At 52.6% G+C, this 25,953-nt stretch overlaps 1 protein-coding gene across 1 annotated transcript in view; it reads left to right on the top strand.

Annotated features, from left to right (window-relative positions):
• Positions 1 to 21,731, top strand: part of Nfam1 (NFAT activating protein with ITAM motif 1) — a 32,469-nt gene extending 10,738 nt beyond the window's left edge. Inside the window, exons 2-6 of the mRNA XM_028861083.2 lie at positions 5,411 to 5,734; positions 6,884 to 6,996; positions 11,468 to 11,566; positions 18,063 to 18,149; positions 19,678 to 21,731. Coding sequence (XP_028716916.1) covers positions 5,411 to 5,734; positions 6,884 to 6,996; positions 11,468 to 11,566; positions 18,063 to 18,149; positions 19,678 to 19,737 — 683 coding nt within the window. The 3' untranslated portion in view covers positions 19,738 to 21,731. The remainder of the gene's footprint in view (positions 1 to 5,410; positions 5,735 to 6,883; positions 6,997 to 11,467; positions 11,567 to 18,062; positions 18,150 to 19,677) is intronic.
• Positions 21,732 to 25,953: the final 4,222 nt, after the last annotated feature.

Raw genomic sequence — 25,953 nt, 5'->3', positions numbered from 1 at the left:
CACAGGCTCAGGGGCTCTCATCCAGAGACAGATGTCACCCCCACATGCATGCCTACAGACACCCGACCTTCAGTTCTTCCTGCTTCCCTCTTCTTATCTAGGCCACCATCACACAGGCTCCCGGGTTCCTATCCAGAGACACTCCTCCCTGACCTTGGATTCTTCCTGCCTCCCCGTTTCCGCCTGGGTCAAAGCTGCAAGACCGAAAGCTCATGGTCCTCCCTGTCTTCTCACCCACTGCCCTACTCTGCCCTCACAGAACTCTGCCAGGCCCACGACCTTCCTGACCTCTCCAAAGCGGAGGCATTGAGTCCCTTCCCTTGCAGAGGACACACGAGATTCTTGGGACTGTTTCCTTGCGCCAGGCTTGTCTCAGTTTAGCCTGCACTGAAGACCTGTGGCACCTCGAGCGTGACCAGAAGAGCCACGCTGACTTGTGTCAGGGTCCTTTGGACCCTCAGCAGCTCTGGTGACTCTGAGGAAGCCACAATCTTTGACCACTTCAAATCACCAATGACTCCTTCTCCTCCTTCACATCTCCAACCCTGTTACGGCCATGTTGACCTTGGCTATGGCCAAGGTTGCTCCCTGTGCAGCTAGGAGTCTGTGGAAGGTAGGGCCAGATCTCCTCATCTCTCTCCCACTCAGACACCCCACTCTTGTCCTTTCTCATGGTCATGCTGGGTGGAAGTAGACAGAGGGGAACCATGTAGGGTCAGGGTCACTGTATTCTGGGAACTGCAACAACAGCAGGTTCCACTCAAGCTGGGTAGGATGGCGCACGCCTTTAATCCCAGCACTCAGGAGGCAGAGGCAGGCAATCTCTGTGAGTTCGAGGCCAGCCTGGTCTACAGAGTGAGTTGCAGGACAGCCAGGGCTACACAGAGAAACCCTGTCTCAAAAAAAAAAAAAAGAAAAAAGAAAAGAAAAAAAAAAGGAAGGAAGGAAGAAAAAAGAAAGAAAGAAAAGGGAGAAAAGAAAAAAAAAGAGGTCTAGGACTCAAAGCTCCAGGATTCATGAAGAGTGAAGCTGAAGTTGGAACGAGCTTCACCTAGACTCTCTCTCTGAGTGGATGAACCAAGTGCCACCAGTCCAGCATGGAGACGTGGTTCACAGAGGAGCAGGCACGAGTAGCCATCAGCATGTCCAGACAGTCTGTCCAGATGTCCTGTGCAGCCATCTGCAGCAGATCCATGGTCACGGACAAGTGGCATGTAACCACTTGGTCGCGTCTCATGGATCTGTGAACTCTGGCAGTATGCCACTCACAGACTGTCTTGGCAGTGACAGGGAGCTGTCTGGACATCCTCTGCGCTCTCTTCATCAGCTGCTGTCTTTGGAGGTAAGTACCCCAGGAGCGGGACTGAGTGGACCTCGGATTCTAACTAGAGCAGAGTCTTATGTGTCCTGAGTGATCTTTTATCTCTGACTCCTCTTTTTTTTTTCTTTCTTCCTTTCTTTCTTTCTTCTTCCTTCCTTCCTTCCTTCCTTTCTTTCTTTCTTTTCTTTCTTTTTCTTTTTTTTTTTTTTTTTGAGACAGGGTTTCTCTGTGTAGCCCTGGCTGTCCCGGAACTCACTCTGTAGCCCAGGCTGGCCTCGAACTCACAGAGATTGCCTGCCTCTGCCTCCTGAGTGCTGGGATTAAAGGTGTGTGCCACCACGCCAGGGGAAATTTTATTTTTTTTATCAGTGTTTGCCTGAATGTGTCTGTGCACTGCTTGCATGCAGTGCCTGCAGAGACCAGAAGACTAGAGCTACAGATGGCTGTGAGCTGCCATGCGGGTGCTGGGGATTGAACCTGGGTCCTCTGGAAGAGCAGCCAGTGCGTGTTCTCTCTCTCTCTCTCTCTCCCTCTCTTTTTTAGTTTCTACATTTTTTTAATTGTTTTTCTATTATCAGCTTGATACAGTACAAATTCTTATCCTAATAGTGAATGTTTCACTGAAGCTTGCCCAGTGATTGAGTAAAACCAAAACTTATTATAAGCCACAGTCATCCTAGGGTCCCCCCTGCTATGTAGCCTCCCTGGTTCTGTGGGTTGCAGCCGGATTGTGCTTTGCTTTATATCTAGAATCCACTTACGAGTGAGTACATACCATGTTTGTCCTTCTGAGTCTGGGTTACCTCACTCAGGATGATTTTTTCTAGTTCCATCTATTTGCCTGCAAACTTCATGCTGTCATTGTTTTTCTCTGCTGAGTAGTACTCCATTGTGTATGTGTACCACATTTTCTTAATCCATTCTTCAGTTGACGGCATCTAGGTTATTTCCAGGTTCTGGCTATTACGAATAGTGCTGCTATGAACATAGCTGAGCATGTATCTTTGTGATATGATTGAGCATTCCTTGGGTATATACCCAAGAGTCAGCCAGTGCTCTTAACTGCTGAGCCATCTCTCCAGCTCCACACTGAGCCGTCTTTCCAGCCTGACTCTCTTATGTTTTTGGGTTTTGTCTGTGGAGTGGGGTTACTATAATTGCCTCGTGGTATTAGACTGGCATTTAGCCTGTCATACCTGGCTAGGGTAGATGTTCTATTCATGTTCTTTTCCTTCTATTTCTGGATACCCACTCCAAGTCAAGAAAGTTTTCAACTCCCAGGCACCTCCTGACCTACCTAGAGAGACTGAGTGCTCCCTCCCTTCCAACCTGCTTTCCTCCCACCCCAGATGTCTCGGCTTACGTCAGCCTTTATCATCATCACACAGGGGATGCTGACAGGCCAGGCAGGACCTGCAAGCTGCCTGGTACCCTAACTGAGTGCGTGTGTGCGTGCGTGCGTGCGTGCGTGCGTGCGTGCGTGTGTGTGTGTGTGTGTGTGTGTGTGTGTGTGTGTGTGTGTGTGTGTGTGTGTGTGTCTTCGGGGCACAGCAAATGCCAGAGGAGAAGTTTCATGGATTTAGAATTTCTCTGAGCACATCTGCAGCTCTGAACCTTAAATGGGGGCTGCTTCTCACTGGCAGACAAATGGAACGGGGCACTGACCCACAAAGGAGGGACAGTGACAGACTCCATCCCCAGACCAGACACTGTGGCTGCCGTGTACCGACTGAAGTTCCTCCTGGCTCTTGGCTGTCTTATCATTGCTTATATGACATACAAGGAGCTGCGCCCTCTCTCCCCCTTTAGACACTTCTGTTAAGGCCCGAGGTTATCAATCCAAAGTCTCTGTGCACGATGGCTGGCCAGAGCCAGGCCCTGAATTTTCATGATCCTAACCCTTTAACCTTAAAACAGCAGATCCCACAAGGCTGTCGAGCAATAGACATCTATTTCTATAGCTTTCTCCAGAATTGTAAAGATTGGCTCAGTTGCTCTAGCAGATTCCATCATTTTCGAGAAGGGTGCTTGGGGGTAGGGAGGTGTGAAGACAATTGGATGGATGGATGTCTTCCTGCCAGGAAAAATGGGAATGTGGCTTCGTCATGCTGGCAGCATGTCTACCTCCCCTAGTCTGAGAGTGACCTCGCAACGCTGAAGAAACAAAAGGTCCCAGGGCAGGAGGGCTGACCCCTTTCCAGATCCCTTCCGTGGGATTCCAACCTCCGCCCTTCACTTTGGAAACCCTGGGGAAGCCAGCCAGGCTCTGCTTACCCTGGCAGCCTGACAGGAGTGTATAGAGAGCCCATGAGGAGATCAGGTATCAGGAGCCTCTGAGGAACCAAGACTAGGCTCTCAGGAGTTGGCCACAGGAAGGGGGAACAGGTAAAGGGGCTCTGGACAGAGACATCTCCAGGTATGGGACACAGGTAGAGGGGTCACAGACGGGCCACAGAGAGGGTCTCTGCAGGTACAGGGGGCTGCTGGCAGAGCAGCTGCAGAAGGAAGGGACAGACAGAAGCATGGGGCAGAGGGACTGTGTGACAGCTGCAGAAGGAAGGGACAGACAGAAGCATGGGGCAGAGGGGCTGTGTGACAGATGAGCTGCTGGAGGAGTGGACAGAGCTCTCAGCCATTTGTAGTTCATTCCAGGCTCTGGCTTCATGCACTCTCCAGCCCGTCTGGAACCCTGGGAGATCATGCCATCGCACCTGTCCCTTGCCTCCTCTACCCAGATAGCCGTGCGGTATCTCAGACGGCCTCTACCCTGAATTGAGGCTTCTTAAGGGTGTATGGCACAGTCAAGACACAGCTGCTCTGCAACAGAGGCCAGAGAATAAGAGGGTAATGCCAGCCTGAGGAAGCTCAGTACAGGGACTCCTTGCTCGGGAAGGGGCCTGGGCACCAGCTCAGACAATACTCCCAAAATGACCGTTGTCCCCACTCTGACAGAGAACATGGCACTCTCAATGCTCCCTGTTCTTTAGGGGGTGGAGTGTCTCTTAGAAAGAGGCTCAACAGCAAATTCAAAACATCAGCCTGTTCAAAGCTGTAAGGATTCACTGGAGGATCATCGCCATCCCTGCCCTGGAATCTTCCAGACAGCCCAGCCTCCCCTGAGGGCCCTTTCCCCAGGGGAAAGCTGAAGAGGCCAGAAGAGACCCTCCTGGCTTCACGCCAGCCCACAGGCGGGAGGCCCATAGCTCACTTTCCTCAGCAAAATAAATCTTGAGAGTTTCTAAGCGTCTCAAAACGCACGATCTTCCCCCGATTAACAAGCCGGCCTGCATGTTCTTGGCTGCTTGCTGCCGACCTCAATTTAAAAACTGTCTGCTGTTCAGCTGCTGGAGAGGAAGGGCCCGGGAGGCATGGAATATTGAAGCTGAGAGGCCTGTGTTGCCAAAGTCGGGGGCAGTGGCTGCTGACCCCGCTCCAAATCTAAACAGCATCTCAGAAGCTTGCAGGAGGCTCAGCCGGGCGGGCTGCTGCTTTCGGGGTATTTAGACTGCTCTCTGATGAGTGTGGGATAGGGAGGGTGATGGGCACCGGACACAAGTGGCCACGTGAGCAGGTCTGCATCTTTGGAGGACAGCTCCCTGTGAAACGGCTCGTTATACCACATGGGGACTTGACAGAGTTCTCCAAGGCCTGATTCCAGGAATGGCCCATCTCTGCCTGCGGCCAGCCTCTCCTGCTGGCAGGAAGACCTGCTCCCTCTGTCCCCTGCCGGGAAGTGCTCTGGTTTCCTGCATTCCCCTTTCCTTCATTTCTACACTAGCTTTTGGCCCCTTTGGTCTGGATGGGTAACAGACGGGGGTGTCCTGTGAGAAGGAGAGGTTTGGGGGCACAGGCTCTGAGGTCCCCTCAGCCCTGGTGTGTCTCCTTTTCCCCCCACCTGTTGAAGAATCTGACCTCACGCTTGACCTTCCCAACTCTCAGTCTTCCTCCGCCAAAGCTCTTGTCTGGCCTCCATCTGTGGGAGAAATGGAGTCTCTGTGAGAATCACCCTGTGCAGTCCGCATGCAGGAGGTATGAGGGGTGAGGAAATGTCCAGTGAGCTGTCTCTTCACCCTGTCGTTCTTCCCGCAGGAGGGATATCAGTGACCTACACCGGCCTCCCTATCATGGTCTGTCTGGCCAACACGCCTGTCTCCTTTAGCTGCAGAATCAACAATCAGGACACCCCAGAATTCAAGGACTTCACCGTTAGCTTCTTTTACGAAGATCTCCACGGCAAGAGAAGCTTGGAGAAGCCGATTGACTGCCAACACAGCCCTGGCGCGGGGAATCAAACCCTGGATTGCGTGGCTAAACTCAGCCTGCCAAATGCATCGGCCACAGGCACTTATTACTGCTTAGTCCAAGGGCGCAGCATCTCGGCGCAGGGCAGTGGCACCTTCATTCTGGTTAGAGGTAAGGCCTCCTCTTGGATCCTTCCAGGGAGGATGAGGTGCGAGGGCCATCCAGCAGTTTCTCTGCCTTGCCTTCTGGCTTTGCAAACAGAGCAGGAGCATGCCCCCCACTCCCGGAAATCCCTGCCCTGCAGGAGTGCCAGGCACCCACCTTTGTGTTGAAAGAGATGGGGGCCCCGTGTGTGGATCTGCCTCTAGCCACCTTGGGCAAGTGACTTGAGAGATCACTCAGCCCATCTGTGCCAGAACCCCATGGCAGCGCAGGGCAGTGTGGGGTTAGGCAATGTGCACACGTGGATTTGTGGGTGTCTTGCTGGAGTGAACATTTGCTTTACACCATTCTGGAGGTAATTCCTAAGTTATCATTCTCAATGGCGTGAGACTCCCAAATTTAAGAGCAAGCTGTGGTCAAAGCCCTGGTTCTTTCTCTACCCACTTTTGTGAGTCCCACTGGAAGGGACTGGGGACTTTGGAACTCCACAGCCCTGGGTTTGCCTTCCTCTCTTACTGCTTGCCTGGATGTGCCCTTGGGCCTGGCCTTCAAGGCAGTAAGTACTCTGCCCATCAAAGACTTCAGCAATGTTGGACAGGATAGCCCGTGAGGGCTGCTGCCTGGGCACTTGCTAAGTAACTGTTATTATGGGCCCAGAAGTGGGTCTCCTCTGTGAGTCTCTGCTAGCCAGATGGAGGCAGGGAAGGAGGGTGGAGGGAGGCTCAGGCGGAGGGGAGTTTGCTCCTTGCCTACCCCTGGTGTAACCCTCCTGGTCAGTCCCAGTTTTCGCTGTCTCCCTCAATCCTCACAACACGCACCCATATTGCCATTATTTCAGACACAGGGAAGGAGGCCCCCAAAGAAGATATGATTCACCAGGACCCCCCAGACAGCCCTCAGTGGTGCCAGCTCACGGAGGCAGGGCCATTAAAGGACCTAGTCCTGTCCTTAGAGTACCACGGCAGTCAACACACACAGAAACAAAGGCAAGGCCCTGAAGGGTCTCAGGAGACCCTGACGAGGTCAGGAATTGTAGAGAGTTAGAAATGGGTAAAGGGCAACTCGGAGCTTCGGGGCTAGGGGCTGGAGGGTCAGGTAGGCCTCGATTTCTCCTGGGAAACTTACTCTCTGCTCCCTGCTCTCCTCCCTCCCACCCAGACACAGCGTACCAGCCGCCTTCGTTCAAGCTCCAGGAGGCCCTGCTGTTTGGCTTTACTGGCCTGCTGAGTGTCCTGTGTGTGCTGGGCACAGCTCTACTGCTTTGGAAGAAGGTGAGGACCAAGCGGACACCTAACACACTGTGCTGAGTCTTTCACCCTCCATCCACACTATGGACCTGGGGAGGCCTCTGGGACCCGAGGGGCTGCCCCTGTCCCATAGGGCATCCTAGGCCCTGAGAAGGACACTCCATCAGCCCCCAGGCCCACTTTGACCCAGTTGAAAGAAATAGGGCCTCTTTAGACTTTCCCAGGTTACTCACCCCTGTAAGAATCCGGCAGAAGCCGGGCAGTGGTGGCACACGCCTTTAATCCCAGCACTGGGAGGCAGAGCCAGGCAGATCTCTGTGAGTTCGAGGCCAGCCTGGGCTACCAAGTGAGTTCCAGGAAAGGCGCAAAACTACACAGAGAAACCCTGTCTCGAAAAACCAAAAAAAAAAAAAAAAAAAAAAAAAAAAAAAAAGAGTCCGGCAGAAGATGCAGGCTCCCATGATGTTCCCAGACAAAGCCCGCCCCTCCCCCCACAGATAGCCAGCCATGTACAAGGTAAAAAAAAAAAAAACCTAAAAGATGCTGTGTGCCTGGCCCACCCACACACATCTCCTGCGCTCCCTCCCATGGCTCTGTGAGGACACTCCTTCTCATCTCACAGCCCCCGAGAGTGAGGCTCAGAGAGGTGGTGATTTGCCCATGGTCATACAGTAAGCACACGACAGACAAGGGCTGCCGTGTACGTGAAGGGGAAAGTTTGCTCCCGCTCTCGGCCTGCCTGTTTCCTGTTCATGGTGACTGCCTAGGAGAGCTGACTCCCCACTGGGGCACCCCTCATTCTTAACCTTCTTGCAGTGGTCTTTTGCTCCGTGCCTGTTCCCTGCCTCGGCCTGTGGCATAGGACCCTGCACTTAGTAGGTACTCAGCAGATATCTGCTGAAGGGATTATATGCAGAGTCTTTTCATAGTTGTTAGTAAATACATGGATTAACTTCTTAAGTGAATCTTAGCCAAGTACCTACTATGCACCAGACGTTACACCAGAGGTTAGGAACCTAGTAGAGGCTGGGGAGGGGGCATGAGAGCACTACTCCAGGCTAGGCTTGTACTCCAACCCCTCCCCACCTCCCACCCACCCCCGCCAGCTCTTCGAGTTTGGACAGAGTAATCAATCCCTCCCTGCCTCAGCTGAGATCTCCCCAGTGGAGATTCCAAGTGAAGGCAATTCCAAGCATCCTGACTGCGGACGGAAGGGTCGGGGTGAGAGGCACTAAAGTGGACCTGAGTTACATTAGCACCAGGACAGCTACTCTCCTGAGAAGATGATGGCCACTGTGACTTCCGCCGTGGGGGCAGGTGTGATGACTCCACCTGGCTGGGATGTGTGTGTGTAAAGACAGCCCTGGAAGATCCTGGGCACTTTTCTCAGAGCCCTTCTGTGCATCTGGGTGACTGTCTGTCTGGGGGCTTATGGTTTCATCCATTGATGAGCTACCAGACCCCTCCCCAAGCTTCAGACCTCAGTATGGTGAACGTGGTGACTCATATGTACGGGGCGTAGGACATCTCCGCCTCACATGACTGAAAGAACCTCTTCAGGACCTTAAGCCTCCTGAGGGCTTAGTATTAAACCCTGGAGCTGTGTGTGTGGCCTGTCCACTCCCTCCCCCATCCAGTCCCTCAGCCTATCCAGGGTCCACCTCCTTCTCCCTGACTCTGGCTTGGCACCCACATCCTCTTCAGGTTCCTTGCTCGCTTCCTCTCAGTCCACTATCCAACCCCTGGCTTCCGCATTTCTGTTGTCTCCCGGCCTGGTGAAGCCCCCTACAGGACAGGGACTTGATATCCCTGGTGCCTGCCAGAGCCTGGCACATAGTAGGTGCTGGTGGAAGGAATTATGGGATATGTACGTGCTGATTCCTGAAAGATGAGTAGGTACAGGCTGGGGCACAAGGAGAGCAATGTGACATTATGGCTGCCATTTCAAAGCGGGGGAAACTGAGGTTTAACAGGCATCTTGGGCAGCTCCTGGTAGTGTACAGAGAGCCAGATCTCAGCTCAGGCCTGCTGACCCTCACTGCAGCCTACTGGGGAGAGGAAACATGGGCAACAGAGAGCTAGGCACTATGGGAGAAGCCACGTTGGCTAGCTTGCTCATCTAATGATCACAACCTGAAAGGACAGGTTCTGCTGCTGGGTCAGGGTCCTGAGCAGACTACTGAGTTGGCTCCAAGGGACAGAGCATCCTCAACCTCCACAGCAAAACATAACCCAACCAACTTTTCAAATGCTCCCCCCCTGTCCCCTTAGGATTCCTCAGCCTGGGCCTCCTGGCTGCCTGGATAGGGCCAGAAGAGGCTGACCTCTGCCCCATTGCCCCCAAACATCCATTCACCTTTCACCTGCATCTGAGGCCACATATGGAGCCGGAAGAGAGCAAATATGAGCACTTCCAGCTCCCGTGGCTCCCACGGTCCCCACTACACCATCCACGGAAGACACTGGTGTCATTTGGTGTTTTGTGGCCTTGTCGCTGCCTGTTTCCCCCTCCTTCCCCTCCCCTCCCCACTCTCACGCTCACCCTCCCCCTCTCCTCTGCACATCCCTAACAGTCTGCAGCCTCCTGTGGACTTGAGCTTCTTCCTGAGGCCAACAGTATAACTCAGCTCCCTGAGCTCTCAGTGGCAAGCCCAATAAGGCCACAGGATCTCTGGTGCCCAGCCAGGCCCCACATGGAAGAGGGCTGGCACCGTGGCCCGCATGGGTCTCATACCGAGACCCGTGTTTTCCAGCCTTGGATCCAAAGAGCTTATCCAGGAAACCTCCAAATAGCCACTGCCTGGGAGCTCCTGTCCTTCAGCTTTGGTGGCATTTGGACAACAGGCTCAGAAGGGAAGGGCTAGGACCCCAGCCATCTTGACAAGGAGGAGGTACAAATGTACCCTGAGTGTCCCTGAGGTCTAATTGTGGCGCTGTTTCCAGGAACAGACAGTGCAGGGAGGTGCCAGATCTCTGTTTCCTCTGCGTCTAGCCATTTGCTAGTCTGACAGGCCTCACTTTCCCTTTCTGTGAGATGGTGAGTCCGTGCCCACTCCCTCAGGCTGTTAAGAGAATTAAGTGACAAGGACAGGGGTCTTTCTGAATTATAAACTGCGCACAGATGGCAGCATCTGTCTATACGAGACCTACAAATTCTCACAAACAGATGCCAACACCCTAGGTAACACTGGGTTGGCATCTTAGTCGACGCAGACATAGGTTCCAGCCCGGCCCCTGTCACTTACAGGGTGTGTGGTCTCCCAATCCCCTGCCCTCTCCAAGACTTCACTTCTCCATGGGCAGAGCAGAGATGCCCTGAGAACTCGCTTGCAGGTCTGTCCAGGAGCACAGGCAACAGGCATGTCTCCCGGCCTGGCTCCACGTTCAGGGCTGGATGGTGGCGAGGCCGGGGGTGGCACCGGCTTCTGCCTGCGAGTTAAGTAGCTCTTGAGTGCTAATCCGGGAGTAAATGGGCTGGGGATTGGCAGGTGGCCAGGGTTTTTAATTAGCTCCTGCCCTGAGATGTGGCCATTGTTGCTCCACTGTTGGCAGTGTGGTGCCAGTGATGAGGAGGGGCGTCCAAACTGCCTCCCTCTGACTGTCGCCTGGGCCCTGTGCTTTTCCAGCAGGGCGACTGGGTCTTCTCCAATCCCACTTGCCTTAGTTTGCTTTAGTCTTCGGGAGTTTTCCGAAGCTGACTGGGTCTAGGCACCCTACTTGGAGCCCTCGCAGCTTCCCGCCGTCCATGCCGCCCTGCCTGTCATCCTGCCCGCCAGGGTGGTTAGCCTCAGGCTGACCTCTCCTTAAGGTCCTCAGTCCTGCAGTTCTGGTACATGCCTGCCTGCTGCGCTTCGCCTCTGTTCATGCTAAACACACTCCAGTCCTCCTATTTCCCCCTCCTGTCCCCTTCCGGAGTCCTTGGTCCCTGCGCACAGGAAGTCCTGCTGTGGTAAAGTGGCTATGTATCGCCCTTGTCTCCCACAGACTAAGTTCAGGGGGGCAGGAATGTGTCCGCCCTTCCTGTTAACTGTACAGCTAACAAAGGTGTTCAGCAAATGTGGGGTGCTTGACTGAGGGTTTCCCAAGCACCTCTCCTATGTCCCCTCCTTGAATCCCTGCAATCACCTTGCCAAGAGATGCTATTGCTGAAGACGCTGAAGCTGGAGAGAAAACGTCTTCCTTCAGGCCATAGCCAGTGAGGGGCTGGCTGGCATCCACTTGGGGCCCACCCACAGTTTGGCTCCCAGGTCCAGGCCCTGACTCCCCAGAGTCAGGCTCTGTGCCTGTGACAATGCCTCATGTGGGTCTTTGCATTTCCTTTAGCTTCCGGCACCGCTCCCTGGAGAGGGTGGCTGAGAAGTGTTGAGTGATTAATTTTTGTGTGGCCTCATGACAATCAGCAGTGTTTCCCCCCTGGTGGGGGTCTGTAAGGGGAGGGAGATGGGAGAGCTACTTCTCCTCAGCTTCCACAGCCCTGGCTTCCTTCTCCCCACAGAAACAGATGTCAGTTCTGGGCAAGTCCATCACCAGGACATGCCCTGCTCCCAAATCTGCCAACAGAACTACGAAGCCTCCAGCAGAATCCATCTACACGGTGAGTCCTAGGGCCCTTCTGCCTCTCTCAGGCTTGACCCAGGGCCTGACTAGCTCTGTGTGTGTGTGTGTGGGGGGTATTTCCGTGCCTCAATTTCCTAATCTATAAAATGGACGCAGCACTTCTACAAACTAGATATTTCTGCAAAGGTGAAAGGAGGGGCGGTGTGTGGGCCCCCTTCTGGAACATGGGGCAGTGAGAGCCAAAGTTGGCAAGGATGAAGAAACTTCCTTCAGCTGAGCGAATTATCCCCTGACCCAGCTTGCAAGCTTTTTCCTATTTCTATTGCACAAGCGACATTTTGTGAGGAGTCACAAAAAGAGGAAAGGGCCAGGCGCCGCCCCCCACCCTTGACACCCACTTCCCTTTCCCATTTATGGAGACAGTCACAGCGAGACCCTGCGTGGGACTCTGTGTGTTATGTGCCCTGTGGTGTCACATGCATTCTTTCCCCCAACCCCCTCCATGGTTTTCACAGTTAAAAGGAAGGGCCTGAGGAGGTGCCCACTTGGCCACCTGGTCAAGGGACGCCCCCCCCCCCCCAGCTGTGTTGCTGTGTTGCTTGCAGTCCTGTGAGGAGTGTATTCTCGGTGTAGAGAAAGTAAAGGATTTATTTACCACTCAGTGTCAGCCAGAGCCACCAGCTGCTGCTGCTGATTCCACAGCTGGCCGGTTGGGGAGCCAAGGGCGTATTCTGCAGGTGCTTGCTACTCTTCCTGTCCCCAGAACCTTGTTGATGCACACGTGAGACCTGGTCATGAAACCCCACACAGAGCACGATCGGAATCAGGCTATGTTTGCTGAGGGCGGGGGGAGGGGGGTGGCAACGAGGCCAAGGAATGTTCCCATGGGGGCCACATTGACAGCTCCAAGCACAGGACAGTTCTCAAAGGGCCCTCAGTTTCTCCTCTCCGGGGACTTTCCAGCAGCTGTTGCAGCGTATGCTGCCCCAGATTCCCCCAAATTCCCTCTTCCTTCCCAGCAACTCAACACTATGAGAGATTATGGTGTCAGGTGCTATGTGAAAATCAATCTCTCTTTCTCCCAATCAATCTCTCCCTCCCCTTCCCTCCCCTACTCCCTTTTACTCTCTTCTGGGAGTCAAACCCAGGGTTTTGTACACGCTAGGCCAGAGTAGCCTCAGCCCTTATACTGTTTTTATTTTGAGGTTTTGTTTTTACACCTGTAGCCGAGGCTAACCTTGAACTCCTAACCCTCTTGCCTCCACCGCCAGGGTGCTGGAATTACAAGCTTTGAGTTTCATTGTCCAACTGTACTTCAAAAGCTTAGAGTTGCACAGAATGTTTAAAAAGATTTATTTGATTTTAATATCTGTATGAACGTTTTGCCCACGTGTACGTCTGTGCACCACTTACGTGTTTGGTGTTCAAGGAAACCAAAAGAGGGCATCAGATTTTGTAGAACTGGAGTTACAGACAGTTGTGAGCTGTCATGTGGGTGCTGGGAATTGAACTCGGGTCCTCTGGAAGAACAGCCAAGTGGTCTTAACCACCGAGCCATCTCTCCAGCCCCTTTGTAATGTTCTTTGTCTCTGACTAAATCTATTATTTATATGTACATGTCTTTGACTTTTTTTTTTTTCTTTCCGGAGCTGAGGCCCGAACCCAGGGCCTTGTGCTTGCTAGGCAAGTGCTCTACCACTGAGCTAAATCCCCAACCCCCACGTCTTCTGACTTTTATACTCTGAACTCCACTGAGACTTGCCTTCTGCTCTTCATACACTTGGGAAGCAGCCATACTTCCTTCACGGCAAGTGAGTGTTTTGTCAGTGATAGCAAATTTGCTGATCATATTGCTAAAATGTCCCATACCCTGATTGATCCCTATCGATTTTCTTGGTCTGTTTGATCAGTTGTTAAGTATCTGCCAGTGCGAAGGTGGGTTTACAAAGTTCTCCTTTTAATTGTCAGCTTCACTTTCTTTCATATGGAAAAGCACTCAGACATCATTAAAAAAAAAAAAAAAGTACCACCCCAACTTGTGTTTAGAAACCTGACCTATTGGAGTTTTCAGATGGGCCAGCCCATCCGAAGCAAAGCCTGGTGCATGTTTGGCTTTTAACTGGGTTAACCTCATTGTGTTAGCCCAGGCTGGTCTGGAACTTGCTGATTCTACTACTGAAACCTCCTGAGTCCTGGTCCTGTGATGATTAATGCAGGGTTAGTCATGCGGCATTGCATTTGCAGCTCCCAGCCCGCTATGATTCCTTCCGTCTTAAGTTCCTCTTCTTGAACTGTGTCCCCTCCAGCTGCCCTCCCTTCTCGACAGATGACAGAACACCCCGGGGTGCCTTTTCTTAACGCCTTTTCTTGATTTTTTTATTTGACATTCAAGAAAATCTGTATGTGCGTGTGTGCAAACCATCTGTATATGTGAGAGTGAGTGTGGATTTAAACGTGTCGAGGCATGTGTGTGGAGGTCAGAGGACAACCTGGGGCGTTGGTTCTCGCTTCCTGCCTCAGTTGAGACAGGGTCTCCTTGTGTTCACTGCTGCATACTCCAGGCTAGCTGGCCTGTGAACTTCCAGGAACTCCGCCTCTCATCTCTGTAGGAGTGCTGGAGTAACAGACGTGCACTACTTGCCCTTGGTTTTATATGGATTCTGGAGACTTGAACTCAGGTCCTCACACTTGCGTGCCAAGGGTTTGACCCACTGTGGCAGCTCCCAGCCCTCCTCCCTCCTTTCTGACTGGCTAGTCCTGCTGCCACCCTTCCCCAGAGCGCTCCTCGGCCGTCACTGTGGTTCCACGTGTCTATATCCGGCAGGCAGTTCTGGGTCCTCGGGTCCCTTGATGACTCAGCAGCTTCTGACAGCACTGAGTGCACCCTCCTTCTTGATTCTAGAATATTCCATTCTTTCTTGATCCTCCCCTGATTCACCGACACACCCCTTCAGTCCCCACTTACTGATTCCTCCTCAGGAACTATGGAACCCTAACCTCCAAACATTGATGTCGACATTGGGGTTCAGCCCTGGGACCCCTGTCCTTTTTTTTTTTAATCATCACTCCCCACCCCTGAGTGAGCTCACTGGAAAGGGTTGTGATCACCATCCATGTCTGGACCAGTCCCAGCTTCATCTCTGAGTCTTGGAGCCAGCTCCACCGAGATATCTCATCTGCATTTCTCAGCCAAACTCCAAATTTTCGGGCACTGTGCGCCTCCTGACATCCTCACTCTGGGAAATGCTGGCTGTCCTCAGTCACTCAGGCCAGATACCCTTCCTATTCTTGCAGGTGGAAGTAAAGCAATTTTTCTTTTTGAGACTGAGTCTCACTTGACTAGCCTGGACCTCACTGTGTAGAACAAACTGGTCTCGAACTCATAGAGATTCACTTGCCTCTGCCTTCCAAGTGCTAGGATTAAAGATGTACATGACTATGCCTACAGAAGCAATTCTTGAAATCACCACGATCCTTCAGAAGTTGCCATCCCACCCTTGGTCAAGATCAGAGCCCTCTTCATAGTCTCTAAGCTATCGCTGTCTCCCCATCTAAGAGGTCCTTCCTATACCAACTTTTTCCTCAGATGGCCCTTTCCAAAATATTTTAATATAATACACATGACAGCCTCCTCTGGCTCCTCTCTATGTCTCTCCAAAGTCTTCATGCCCATCTCTTCCTTAGGTGGTCACTGTCTCCCTCAAGCCCCCTCTTGTCCTGCATAAGCTCAGTGCTGATGCCTTGAGGTCTGCTCTGACCTCCAGAGCATCCTAGATCATGAGACCTGATGCAGAGTGGAGGGAATGACTATAGCACAGGGGTGTGTCAGCTCTGCATCTGCCTGGCCCAGTGTCCCCTGCAGTGGACACTCTTGTCCTCTCTGAAGTGACTTCTTTTTTTTAAGATTTATTTATTTTTATGTGCATTGGTATTTTTCCTGCATGTATGTCTGTGTGGAGGTGCCAGGTCCCCTGGAACTGGGGTTATAGACAGTTGTGAGCTGCCATGTGGGTACTGGGAATTGAACCCGGGTCCTCTGAAAGAGCAGTCGGTGCTCTTAACCGCTAAGCCATCTCTCCAGCTCCATGAAGCGACTTTTCTAAACACAGGTGCAGTATTGGAAAATCTTTCCCAGAAGTGGATTGGTGACTTCAGTCATACCAGACCCCTGACCCAGAGCTGGGGGTGCTCCGCTGTACTGTCCCTTTCTAAACTATAATCTCAGAACTAGCCCGTGTCCTCAACGTCTAGTACTCTCAGAGGAGGCCCACACCCAGACAGCTAGCTTTGCCTGCCAACCCTGAGCTGCCTTCATCCTTCGCCAGCTAATGACGTTTAACTGCCAACCTGGAGAAAGGCTGGCCTATCACAGTGACCTCAGTCCCTGCCTTGCCTGGAGGGAGGCAGCCTCTCCATTAGCCCCTGCTGCCCGTTGCCGAGGAAGGCCAGGAAGACAGGGCTGGATGAGAGGCTCAGAAGTGTCCTGCTGACAAGGCTCTGCCCTGCATTTCACAGCCTGAACAGCGGGTCGTACCCTGAATGCAGATGTAGACAGCAGGTCGGGACTGTCAAAGGCTCCACTCTGCAGCAGCTAAGTCATGGCCACCCTTGCCTTTCGCAGCGCGGACGCCAGAAACAGGGTGCCCTTCCCTGGCTCCGGTAGTCCCTGACTTCTCTGGGCTTGCACCTGCTAGGGCGGCCCAGAACAGTGGAGACATGAGAGAGAGGGAACCACCTGTGGTCCCTGGGTCTGTCAGGTCTGAGAAGGGTCCGAGGGGTCCCAGTGTGACTGGGTAACATGTCCTGTCCTGTGCACTGGGAGGAGGCCATTTCTCTGGTCAGGCACGGAGACCCACAGAGGTCAGAACAGCCTTGGAAGTTCTCTTCCCTGGGAGAGGAGAAAATCCTCTCCCAGGCCCCGCCCTCTGTCTGGCTCAGAGAAGCCTCTTCCTCCGTGTTGCCTCAACACCCCTGCGTCTGATGCCCTTGAAGGTAGGGTCTCTCAAGTACCAAATGGTCTATTACAGGGGTTTTCATGCGTGGCTACCTCTGGTCGCTTTCTTCCCTTCTCCCCTCCCACCTCCCCACCCTCCTCCTGCCTCTGAGTACCACCTGTCTCTCCAGCCTGCCTCACCAACCCCTGCTTGACTGTTGCCAGGGAAACCGCCTCCTTGGCAACAAGCCGGCATCCATATGACAAGCACACTGGGAAAGGGAAGGCTTCTGCCTCTTGCTTGGGCTTTTGCAAGCTCCGTTCTAGAGCACCGATACACCCCAGCTGGAGCAGTAGAGAAGGGGAATGTCACGCCTTCCCGGGTGATCCTCAAACAGCTGCATATTAAGCACCTACTGTTTGCCTCACTTTGTGCGAGGCTTTTTTATGTGCAGCCTCATACTTATTCATAGGTTGGGCCTGCAAGACAGACAGGATAATTTCCATTTTGTAGATGAAGAAACCGAGGCACAGAGCAATAAAGAAGTTGCCTGTGGCAGCAGATATCAGAGCCAAGAATCGAACCTGGCCTAGTCTGACTTCAAAGCTGGGTTCTTCTCAACGTCTTGGAATCTGAGGTCTGGCTGCCAAAGACTCTAAAGAGTGGACTGGCTCCACACACCTAGTAAGGGAGATGTCCCCTCCCCAAGCCTCCTTTGGTGGCCCTGTCACAGTGCCAAGCCCAGCTACAAAGTCAGGAGCCCACCGACAAACCAGGCATGGTCCCTGTCCCCGAGAGGTTCCCAGTCTACTGAAGGCTGAGGATGTGCCTTGGATGTGACCTAAGACAGCCACAGAGGCTGGGTCCCAGCTTCCCAGCCCCAGGGGAGTTCTCTGGAGGAGCCATGGATTTGCGGGGCTGTGGTCAGCGGGGAGAGTGGGGACATGTGTTTCCAGGGGGTCGTATTTAGGGAATGACTCTAGCCTAGATGGCCAGAGAGGGTGGCTGAGGGGACAAGAGGAAAATAATAGGCTGGGGAGAGAGAAGTGTACACTGGGCGCTGGAGCTGGACTCTGGAGTCCTCCAGCTAGGCAGAGGATTGATAGATGAGGGGTGAGACCCCACTGGGTTCCTGGGTCGTCTGGGAGCACAGGATGGGTAGTGAGTAAGAGGAGACCTAGGAGGTGGATGAGTGGATGGGATTTCCTCACAGGCAGTCTTTGAACCAGGAGTGAGGGCAGAAGTTTGCAGGGGCCCTGGGTGTCATGCAGGGGACTTCCAGCTGCTGGGGCCTCAAGGACTGGCAGGAATGGTAGGAGACAGTGCGTCCTTTCACCAGCCAGGTGGAAGTCCGGACAGAGTCCAGTGCTGGCTTTGCCGGTGGTCCTTGAGGGAGGTGTGAAATATAGACAGAGTTGGCCCTGAACAATCAGGGCAGGGACTCGGGTGACTCAGAGGCCGGCACCTTTAATGGGGACAGCCCAGGGGTTCTACCCTTCCCTGGGCTTCCACAGCACATCAAGTTAACAACAGGCAGGAAGGATTGATCCTGGAATGGGGGGCTGCCCTCCACTGATGCTAGTGCCCTCTTTCCTGCAGGGCCTGCAGCCCAGAGAGGCAGAGGTCTATGCCTGCATCGAGGGAGAGACCGGCAGCCCTGTTTCCAGCCAAAGCCCTCCCTCCAAGGTATGCCCGGGTCTGTGGAACCCGCTGCCTTCCCCCTCCTTCCTGACCCTTCCCTCATCTATGGCATGTGAATTTAATAGACCACAGAACTGGGCCACCTGCAGTTGAGTGCTCCCTCCCCACCAGCTGACCTCGTGGCTAGGGGGACTGGTGGCTTTGAACCCCTTTGATCCCTCAGCCGCCTTGGAGGAGGGACTTATCGCTGGGTGCTCGAGTCTCCTGGTCTGTAATCTGAGGAGCCAGCAGGTAATTCTCACCTCCCAGCCTTTCTCTGAGGACAGCTCACTGTGCTGAGAGGGCGACCGATCCAGGACCCAGTGTGAGCCCACGAGGTGTGGTGATTATAACCTACCACTGGTGAGCCCTGTGCAGTGTCTACACTGGCCAATCAAGTGAGAGTATAAGGCTTCCAGACAGCCCCTGGTATGTGCTGGTTATAGTTTGAGTTGGATGTGCGCTGGTGCCAGCCCTGGCTGGTCTGCTCAAGATTGTTACTATAACCGGGCCTCCTTGGGCTCACTACTTCATCACACTTTCTCTCTTAAACCTCAGTGTGCTCATCTGTAAAGTGGATGAGTAATACTGACCTGAGCTACTTATCAGCTTTGCCGGAATTCAAAAGCGAAACACATGAGCCTCTGAGCTTTGAACTCTACAAAGCAGCAGTGTGGTCAAGCTGGCATGGGAGGCCTGCAAGGTGGGTGGTCTCTAAGCATATTGGAGAAGCCTCAAGGAGAACAGGAACTGGTACTTTGCCTCCCTCAGCCCAGGTTGAAAATGTTTGTTGAATCTTTAGGTTTCAAAGATTAGAGCCTGAACTAGGCTCTAACTGGAAACAGGGTCTCCCACCCTGGACCACTGAAGAAACCTCAGTCAATGTCTATACAGGGTCAGGCTCTGGGTGCTAGGCAGGAAAGTGAGGTACACTTGCCTTCTAGAAGCCTATTCTGCAGGAATAAACTACTGACCCCAAGGGCATGCAGTGATATTGGTAGCCCTGTGTGGAGGGGCAGATCATGTGGACAAGCCAGACCATGGTGAGGAACAGGGAGGCTCCTTGGTCCTCTGAAGAGGCACCTGCCGGGTGAAGTCTGGTAGTTAGGGCCTGGGTGTCTATGTGGAGGGGATTGTACTGCAGACCAAAGAAGGATCATGGAGAGAGGCCAGAAGCTGCCAGGGGAGCCTGGTGTGGCTAGAGGGTGAAGGGCAGCTATGGAGAGGCACAGCAGAGAAGAGGTGGCCTTGGGGACAGAGGTCATGTGTCCTATCAAAGCGACTCAGTAAGCTATCTGCCTGCCTACAACACAAACTAAATTGGTACAAATTCATAGCCACATGGCGGCTCATGCCTATCCCTCCAGCACTCAGGGGGTGGAGCAGAAAGATTGCAATGAATTCAAGGCCACCCTGGGCTTCACAGTGAGCTCAATGCAATAAACAAATAAACATTGGTTCAGATTTGTTCTTTTCCTACCTAATATTTCTCTCTCCTTTCTCCCTCCCTCTCTCCCTCTCTTTTCTCTCCTAGGATAAATTGAATAGGTTTGAGGAAGACAATGAATTCAACCTGGTCTATGAAAATCTCTAGGAGAAGTTCTAGAGGCCCGAGCCTTGTCTTGGATTAGGACCCCAAAGCCACTTCTCTCGTCCAAGGACCTGATCTGGGCCAGGAATAGAGTCCACAGGACATGCCGTCACCTTGCCTGCACATGGCCCTCCCTGCCTTGGCCTGGCCTGCTCTCACATTCTGCACGCCAGCCTGTAGTTCACATCTCCGGGCTTTTGCCCAGCCTGTTCCCTCCATCAAGAGAGACCTTCTTCCCCTGGGCCTGTAGGCGACGTGCTCCTCAGTCCCGCCGGGCTCTGGGGGACACCACCTCTTTACCTCTTCATCCCGTACTGCCATCCCCTGCAGAGCTGGGCACATGGCTCTCTGGGCACCAGCCTACATCTTGGTCCAGAGGCAGACCTGCCCTAGCGGGACCCCTGTCAGGGCTGAGCCTGGCCACTGAGCCTTGCTACCTGCTCAGTCAGCCCAGAGACACAAGGGGGCCATGTACTGGGTGCAACTGGAAAACGGGATGGCTAAGGAGAGGTGAATGAGCACCAAAGAACTGCACAACAGCTGGTTGGGTCCAGGGCCAGATGTGGAGGCTTAAGCTAAGGCAAGTGGTGATGAGCCAAGGCCAGAAGCAGGGAGGTTCCATACACACTGGTGAGAGAGGAGAGTCCAGCTTGTTTGGGGTAGGGATGGAAGGCTGGCTAAACAGGAGCCCCCAGATGGTTTCCCATCAGCCTGTATGGGCACTCACTCACTGTGCCTACTGCCCTCGGCTCTCCAGGCCTCTGCTCCTTATTCTACCCTAATCCCTCCTTGTGGCCTAGCCTGGCCCCACCACCTGCGGCTTCATCCCCGTTTCCCCTGTCTTTATTTATCTGCTTTTGGCCCACCCTGCCCTCACTTCAGATGGAGACCAGCCTAGCTGTCTCCATGCCGCCTCTGTGTGGCTTGTGCTCAGCTCTCTGTGCTGGAGAATCTCAAGCCAGGGTGGACAAAAGCAGCCCTCAGCCTTTCTGCCCCTCCAGGAACTCATTCAAGAGACTCCTCATTTCACCCTGCAGACAGCCCTGCAATAGGGAAACCATCTCCTCGGAAGACAGGGACTGAAAGTCTCGGTGTCCCCGGCTGCAGGGTTCCTTTCTCACCCTTCTTCCCTCCCCATTGCCCGCCTCTCCGTTGGCTTTCTCAGACTCAGTTTACCTGTGAAACAGGCAGGCCAGTCTACTCCCCTTGCCTTCGGGGCTGCTTTAAAAGATCCTGGGATGTTCTCATTCCAAAACCCCTGTGCGCCCAGGGGACGTGGAGGTGTCAACGTGCAGACACCTAGCCTGGCCCAAGCCGTACTGAGCCATCACCCCTCAGGTGGCATTTCTGTTCTGCAAGTGAGACCCTCCCTGAAGGAAGAGAGAGGCTAGAGCGGAGGACACAGACTGACTTCCAGAAGCCCATTGTGCCCATGGATAGTGGCACCAGGCTTTTCTGGGCCCAGTGGACAGCCAGCAACCTACAAGCCTGGTTCTCTCTAGGCTCTACTCTGTGAACATCCAACAAGCAATGCTCCTCACCAGCTGGGTTGAGTCTGTGCTCCTCAAGGCTGGCTTCCTGAATTCCTGGTCTGTGAAGGAGGGAAACTGCCGGGCACAGAGCTGCCTCCAGGCTCCTGACTCCGGCAGCCCGAGATGAAGGTCAGAACTGGAGTGGGAACTTCAGCCAGCAAGGACTTGGCTGCTACTTCCCCCCACTTCCTGAGCTCTCTGGACTCTCTGACTGGGACACGGGTTTTTCCAGTCCTTTCCAGGAGAGTGAGGAAGTCCGGTGGGACTTCACCTGGTGCCCTGGCTCAGGACCCAGGCCTCCAGCAATCCCCACTGCCTCTTCCCTAGAAAGCCGCTGAGGGAACCTGACCAAACCCACGTTGTTTTTGTCCCCTGCCCATGAAAAGCCTTCCGTGGCTTCTACTTCACTTGCAATAAAATCACAACTCCTTACTGTGGCGGGGAGTCCCAGGAAGACTGACCCACCGACATTGCCGGAATGGTGTTGGTGGCTGAGGTCTGGTTGGGGCAAAGACGGGCATGGTGTTGGGGGGCAGGGGTTACCAAGGACTCTGGTGGTCAAGGAGAGAGTCTGGGAAGAAGGAAGAGAGGAGGAGGAAGAGAAGGAGGGTGCAGGGTGGGACCTCAGAGGGGTTTCGATATTTCAAGGGACACCCTAAGTCTTCCCACCCTTAGCTTCTCCCAAGAGTAGCAAATGGCTGCAAGTTGATGCCCCCTGCCTGCCCCCTCAGTTGGCTCCAGCTCCCCACAACCTTTGCAGAAGAAAATCATCTCTAGAAACCAAACCCGGGAACTAGGTACAGGAGCTGTACCCCCACCCCCAGAAAAAAATCTCCAGAGGATTCTGTGAGGCAGTTTCCATGGGAACATGTGCTTGTTACCAGTGATTCTTAGTGGGGAGAGAGTGTTCCTCACAGTCACTATCACAGGTCTTAAGTGGGTGGCCTCTGCTGGGGGCATCTTTAGGTCTTTGGCTACTAGCTCTAACCTGAAATCGAGTTACAGGCAAAACCTGCCTTTTTTTTTTTTTTTTTTTTTTTTTTTTTTTTCTTCCCTCCTCCATCTAATTTAAAGGCCATGTTCTAGCCTAAGGACGCCTCTGGGACTTCAGGGATGGATTTTTATGTAGTTCAATAGTTTTGTTGGCACACAGCTCTTCTGGGAGAGGTGGGCCATTGCCTCGGCCCAGCCAAGCTGAATGGCATCAATCTGTCCCTCCTAAATGCCTGGGGATGTCATTTGCCCGCTGGAGGGGCCTCAGCCCCGAATGGAGACTCCAGCCCGTGGAGTCATTGACGTGAGGCTCTGGGAACCTTTGCCGGCTCCTCCTTGAACTGTGGTTCTAATTACGCCCCCCCCCCCCCCAGCCTTGATTGAGCGCCGGCTAAGTGCTGCTTCCTGCACTTGGCATTGCGTTTTCGCTGTGCATACAGGCAGGTGACACAGACGCAGAGTGTGGGGAAACATTTAAACGCCAGCAAGGTGAAATTTGCGCTGATGCACCTGCCACCTCCCTGCCTGCCTCCATCTGAATCCCCTCCCTAGAGATGACAGCGGGGCCGCTGGGAAGGCCTTTCTCCCTTGCTGAGTTTTTTTTTTTTTTTTAATCGCATCTATTTGGATGGATGAAGTAGAGGGTGTCCGTGGGAGGGTTCTGAAGAGCTTGTGCAATCATTCTGTAGGTGTTTGCATTGGCTTGCTCACAAAGCCCCACGTGGGGATCCTGCCCGAGACGGTGTGTGGATGCTGCCAGACTCTAATTACAGCAGAGGACTCGCAGGATGGATGGTCCTAATTTAATCAGGTCCCTCTATCAATGGCCTCTTCAGCTGTTTATGATTTTTCAACCTCTGTGTAAGGTGTTGCGGGGGATCGTCCTCCAACCCACCACCTGGACTACACCTGCTGAACCTTCTCTGAGGGGAATGATGAAAAGAGATTCCTGGGGCTCCCAGTGTGAAGGTGGATTGCTTCAACAGACACTGGCAGGCATGGAGATTGTACTTTTTTTTTTTTGTCTTTTGTCTTTGGACTTTTTATCTGCAACATCTCATTTAATTCTGAAAACAGACCTGCAAATGGGGTGCTCGTGTGTGTGTGAGTGTGTGTGTGTGTGTGTGTGTGTGTGTGTGTGTGTGTGTGTGTGTGATCTCTCTGGTTTACCAAAGTAGAAAATACTGTTGAGAGAAGCTGACAGGACAAGCCCAGAAGAGACAGGGCAACTCTGGGCCGGCTCCAAATGTGAGCATGTCTCCATGGGTCAGGCCTAGGAGTGATGTCATGGGTGGGGATGTGCTGCGGGCCGCAGGAATATATCATAAGAACTCATCCGGTTATGGCAAAGTCACTACCTGGAGGGATCAGGGAATTCCTCCAGAGGAAGCCAAATCCCAAGGAGTTTTTGGTGTTACTTGGCTTGTTATATATCAGCTGTCTTCTGTTATGAAAATCATGTGTGCCTTCATAGTTTTCCCAATTGACTTTTCCCTAAGAAGGGCTAACAGTGTGGACTGATCACTCTCTGGACATACACATTCCAGGTGTTTGGAGAATAACCTGGGGAAAGGCTTTCTCTGGAATCAGATATCTCCCTTGGCCACTTTCAAGGACTAGCAGTAATAACAGTCCACATGCAAGTCTCCTGATTTAAGGCAAATTCCACAAGGAGACATGGCCTAGGTCAGGTGGATGTTAAGTAATAGCTTTACACAATTTAGCTCAGATCCTCCTTTCTTACAGCCTTACTAACTTTATAGACTGCTAACTCCTTACCTAACCACTTCTAGGAATATTTAGATAACTTTCTGAGCTGACAGCTATGCTCAGCCAGAACCCCAGTTCAAGCCTCCCTGTAATTATCATCATTGGCAGCATCCGGCCAGGTCCATCCCCAGTTGGAGGAAATTACCTTATCAGAGATGCCTCTGTACTCTCTAAGAACAGACTTAAGTATCCAGACCACCTGTTTGAGAAGGCCTGGCGGATGTGCCAATTAAGCCTTACTTCCTCCTTTCCCAAATCTTACCTCTAGTTCCAGATCTCCCTTTAACTATCACCAGAGGCATCTATCTGTACACAGGTTGCCTAGAGACCGAGCACACTTTCCCCCCACCCTTCAGAAAAACGGCAGATAGCTTGGACAGATAGGAGCCACAGGAAAAAAGAAAGCAGTTTTATTTTCTCCCATTGATCTAGCAAATTATAGATTCTTAACATTTTCTACCAATCACGTTTGAGGTTATAGTTGAGCACATAAGATCCCTCTTCTTAGATATTACTCAAATTTAGCCTTTAGTTAATTCATTTATTTCCCCATTGGTCACATTCCTTTGGGGTTGCAAATGATAATTAATGGCTATTGCCTCTCAATGTGATTCTTATCATCCCTCTGTTTGACTCTGGAAGCCTGGCTTTATATACCAGGACTTCCAGGGCACCAGATGGAGAAGAGAAAAGAGTATGGAAGAACTAGACGGGTAAGAACTTGCGAGGAACAAACTGAGATGGGGAAGAACTAGATTGAAGGGCTAGAAGAGAGTACTAGAAGAACGAGATGGAAGATGAGGAAGAGTCAGATGGGAAAGTTCTAGCTGGGTAAGAACAAGCTGAAAAGGACCTAGATGAGGCAAAATTAAGACGAGAGAATTAAGATAGAACTTAGAGGGAGCAATAGATAAGTATAGAGAGAAATCAGGCAAGAAAGGAGCTAGGCATGAGAACAGAACTGAAGCTGTGTATAAAGAATGTTATGCCAGAGGAATTAAAGCAAGTATATATAGAGCTTGGTGTGTTGAGATTCTATTTCCTGAAAATAGTCCTCACCATTAGTAGTTCTCTCTCCTGAGCCCCTGGGATGTATAATATTAAGGCTGGTCCCGCTAATATTTTACAAGAGGGATGCAATACAAAGAGCTATCAAGCTGGGCGGTGGTGGCACATGCCTTTAATCCCAGCACTCGGGAGGCAGAGGCAAGCAGATCTCTGTGAGTTCGAGGCCAGCCTGGGCTACAGAGTGAGGACAGGCTCCAAAGCTACACAGAGAACCCCCACCCCAAAAAATAAAGAGCTATCAAGGGACCAGATGCTAGGAAAGTCCACTCAAAGCCCCTGCAGAGATGGTCCACATCTAAATTCTCTCTCTCCCTCTTCCTCCCCTCTCTGTGTGTTTGAGGGGAGGGGGATACTTGTATCTCCTGGTGGTCTACATCCTTGGTGAAATAAGGGCAGGTCAGTGCAGGCCCTGGAGTTATATTTATCTAGCAGCCTGTACCTGGTAGCTTGGACATTGGGATCCCAGGTGGCCCCTAGAAATTCCCAGGCACAGCATGTCTGGAAGCATGAGCGGCCTCTCAGGAGCTTCATAATCCGGGATAATGCTGCTGTAATTGGCACTGCTCTGCCTTTACAACCCTCTCATTGCCTGAAAACTTACTTTGCAAGTGGCTATGTCTGGAGTGGGTTTTATTTTACCACTCTGTGGGCCTTTGGGGACCCAGCAATCTTGGCTTTTGCTCTCTGGTCTGCCTCATTCCCAGTCCTCAAGGCTGTACGGACAAGATTCTGGCTAACCTCCTTGCCTTAGATGAGAACATAGCCACTCTGCCAGGGGCAGAGTGGGGACTGATTTTCTCCTCAGATTCCTGTCTTCTTTCCTCTGTCTCTTTAGCCTCTTCTTCAGACCTTCCCT

Source organism: Peromyscus leucopus, chromosome 20 (assembly GCF_004664715.2).
Source record: "Peromyscus leucopus breed LL Stock chromosome 20, UCI_PerLeu_2.1, whole genome shotgun sequence".
NCBI lineage: Eukaryota > Metazoa > Chordata > Mammalia > Rodentia > Cricetidae > Peromyscus > Peromyscus leucopus.
Note: the sequence above shows the minus strand (reverse complement) of the source record. Positions and strands in the feature narration are given on the sequence as shown.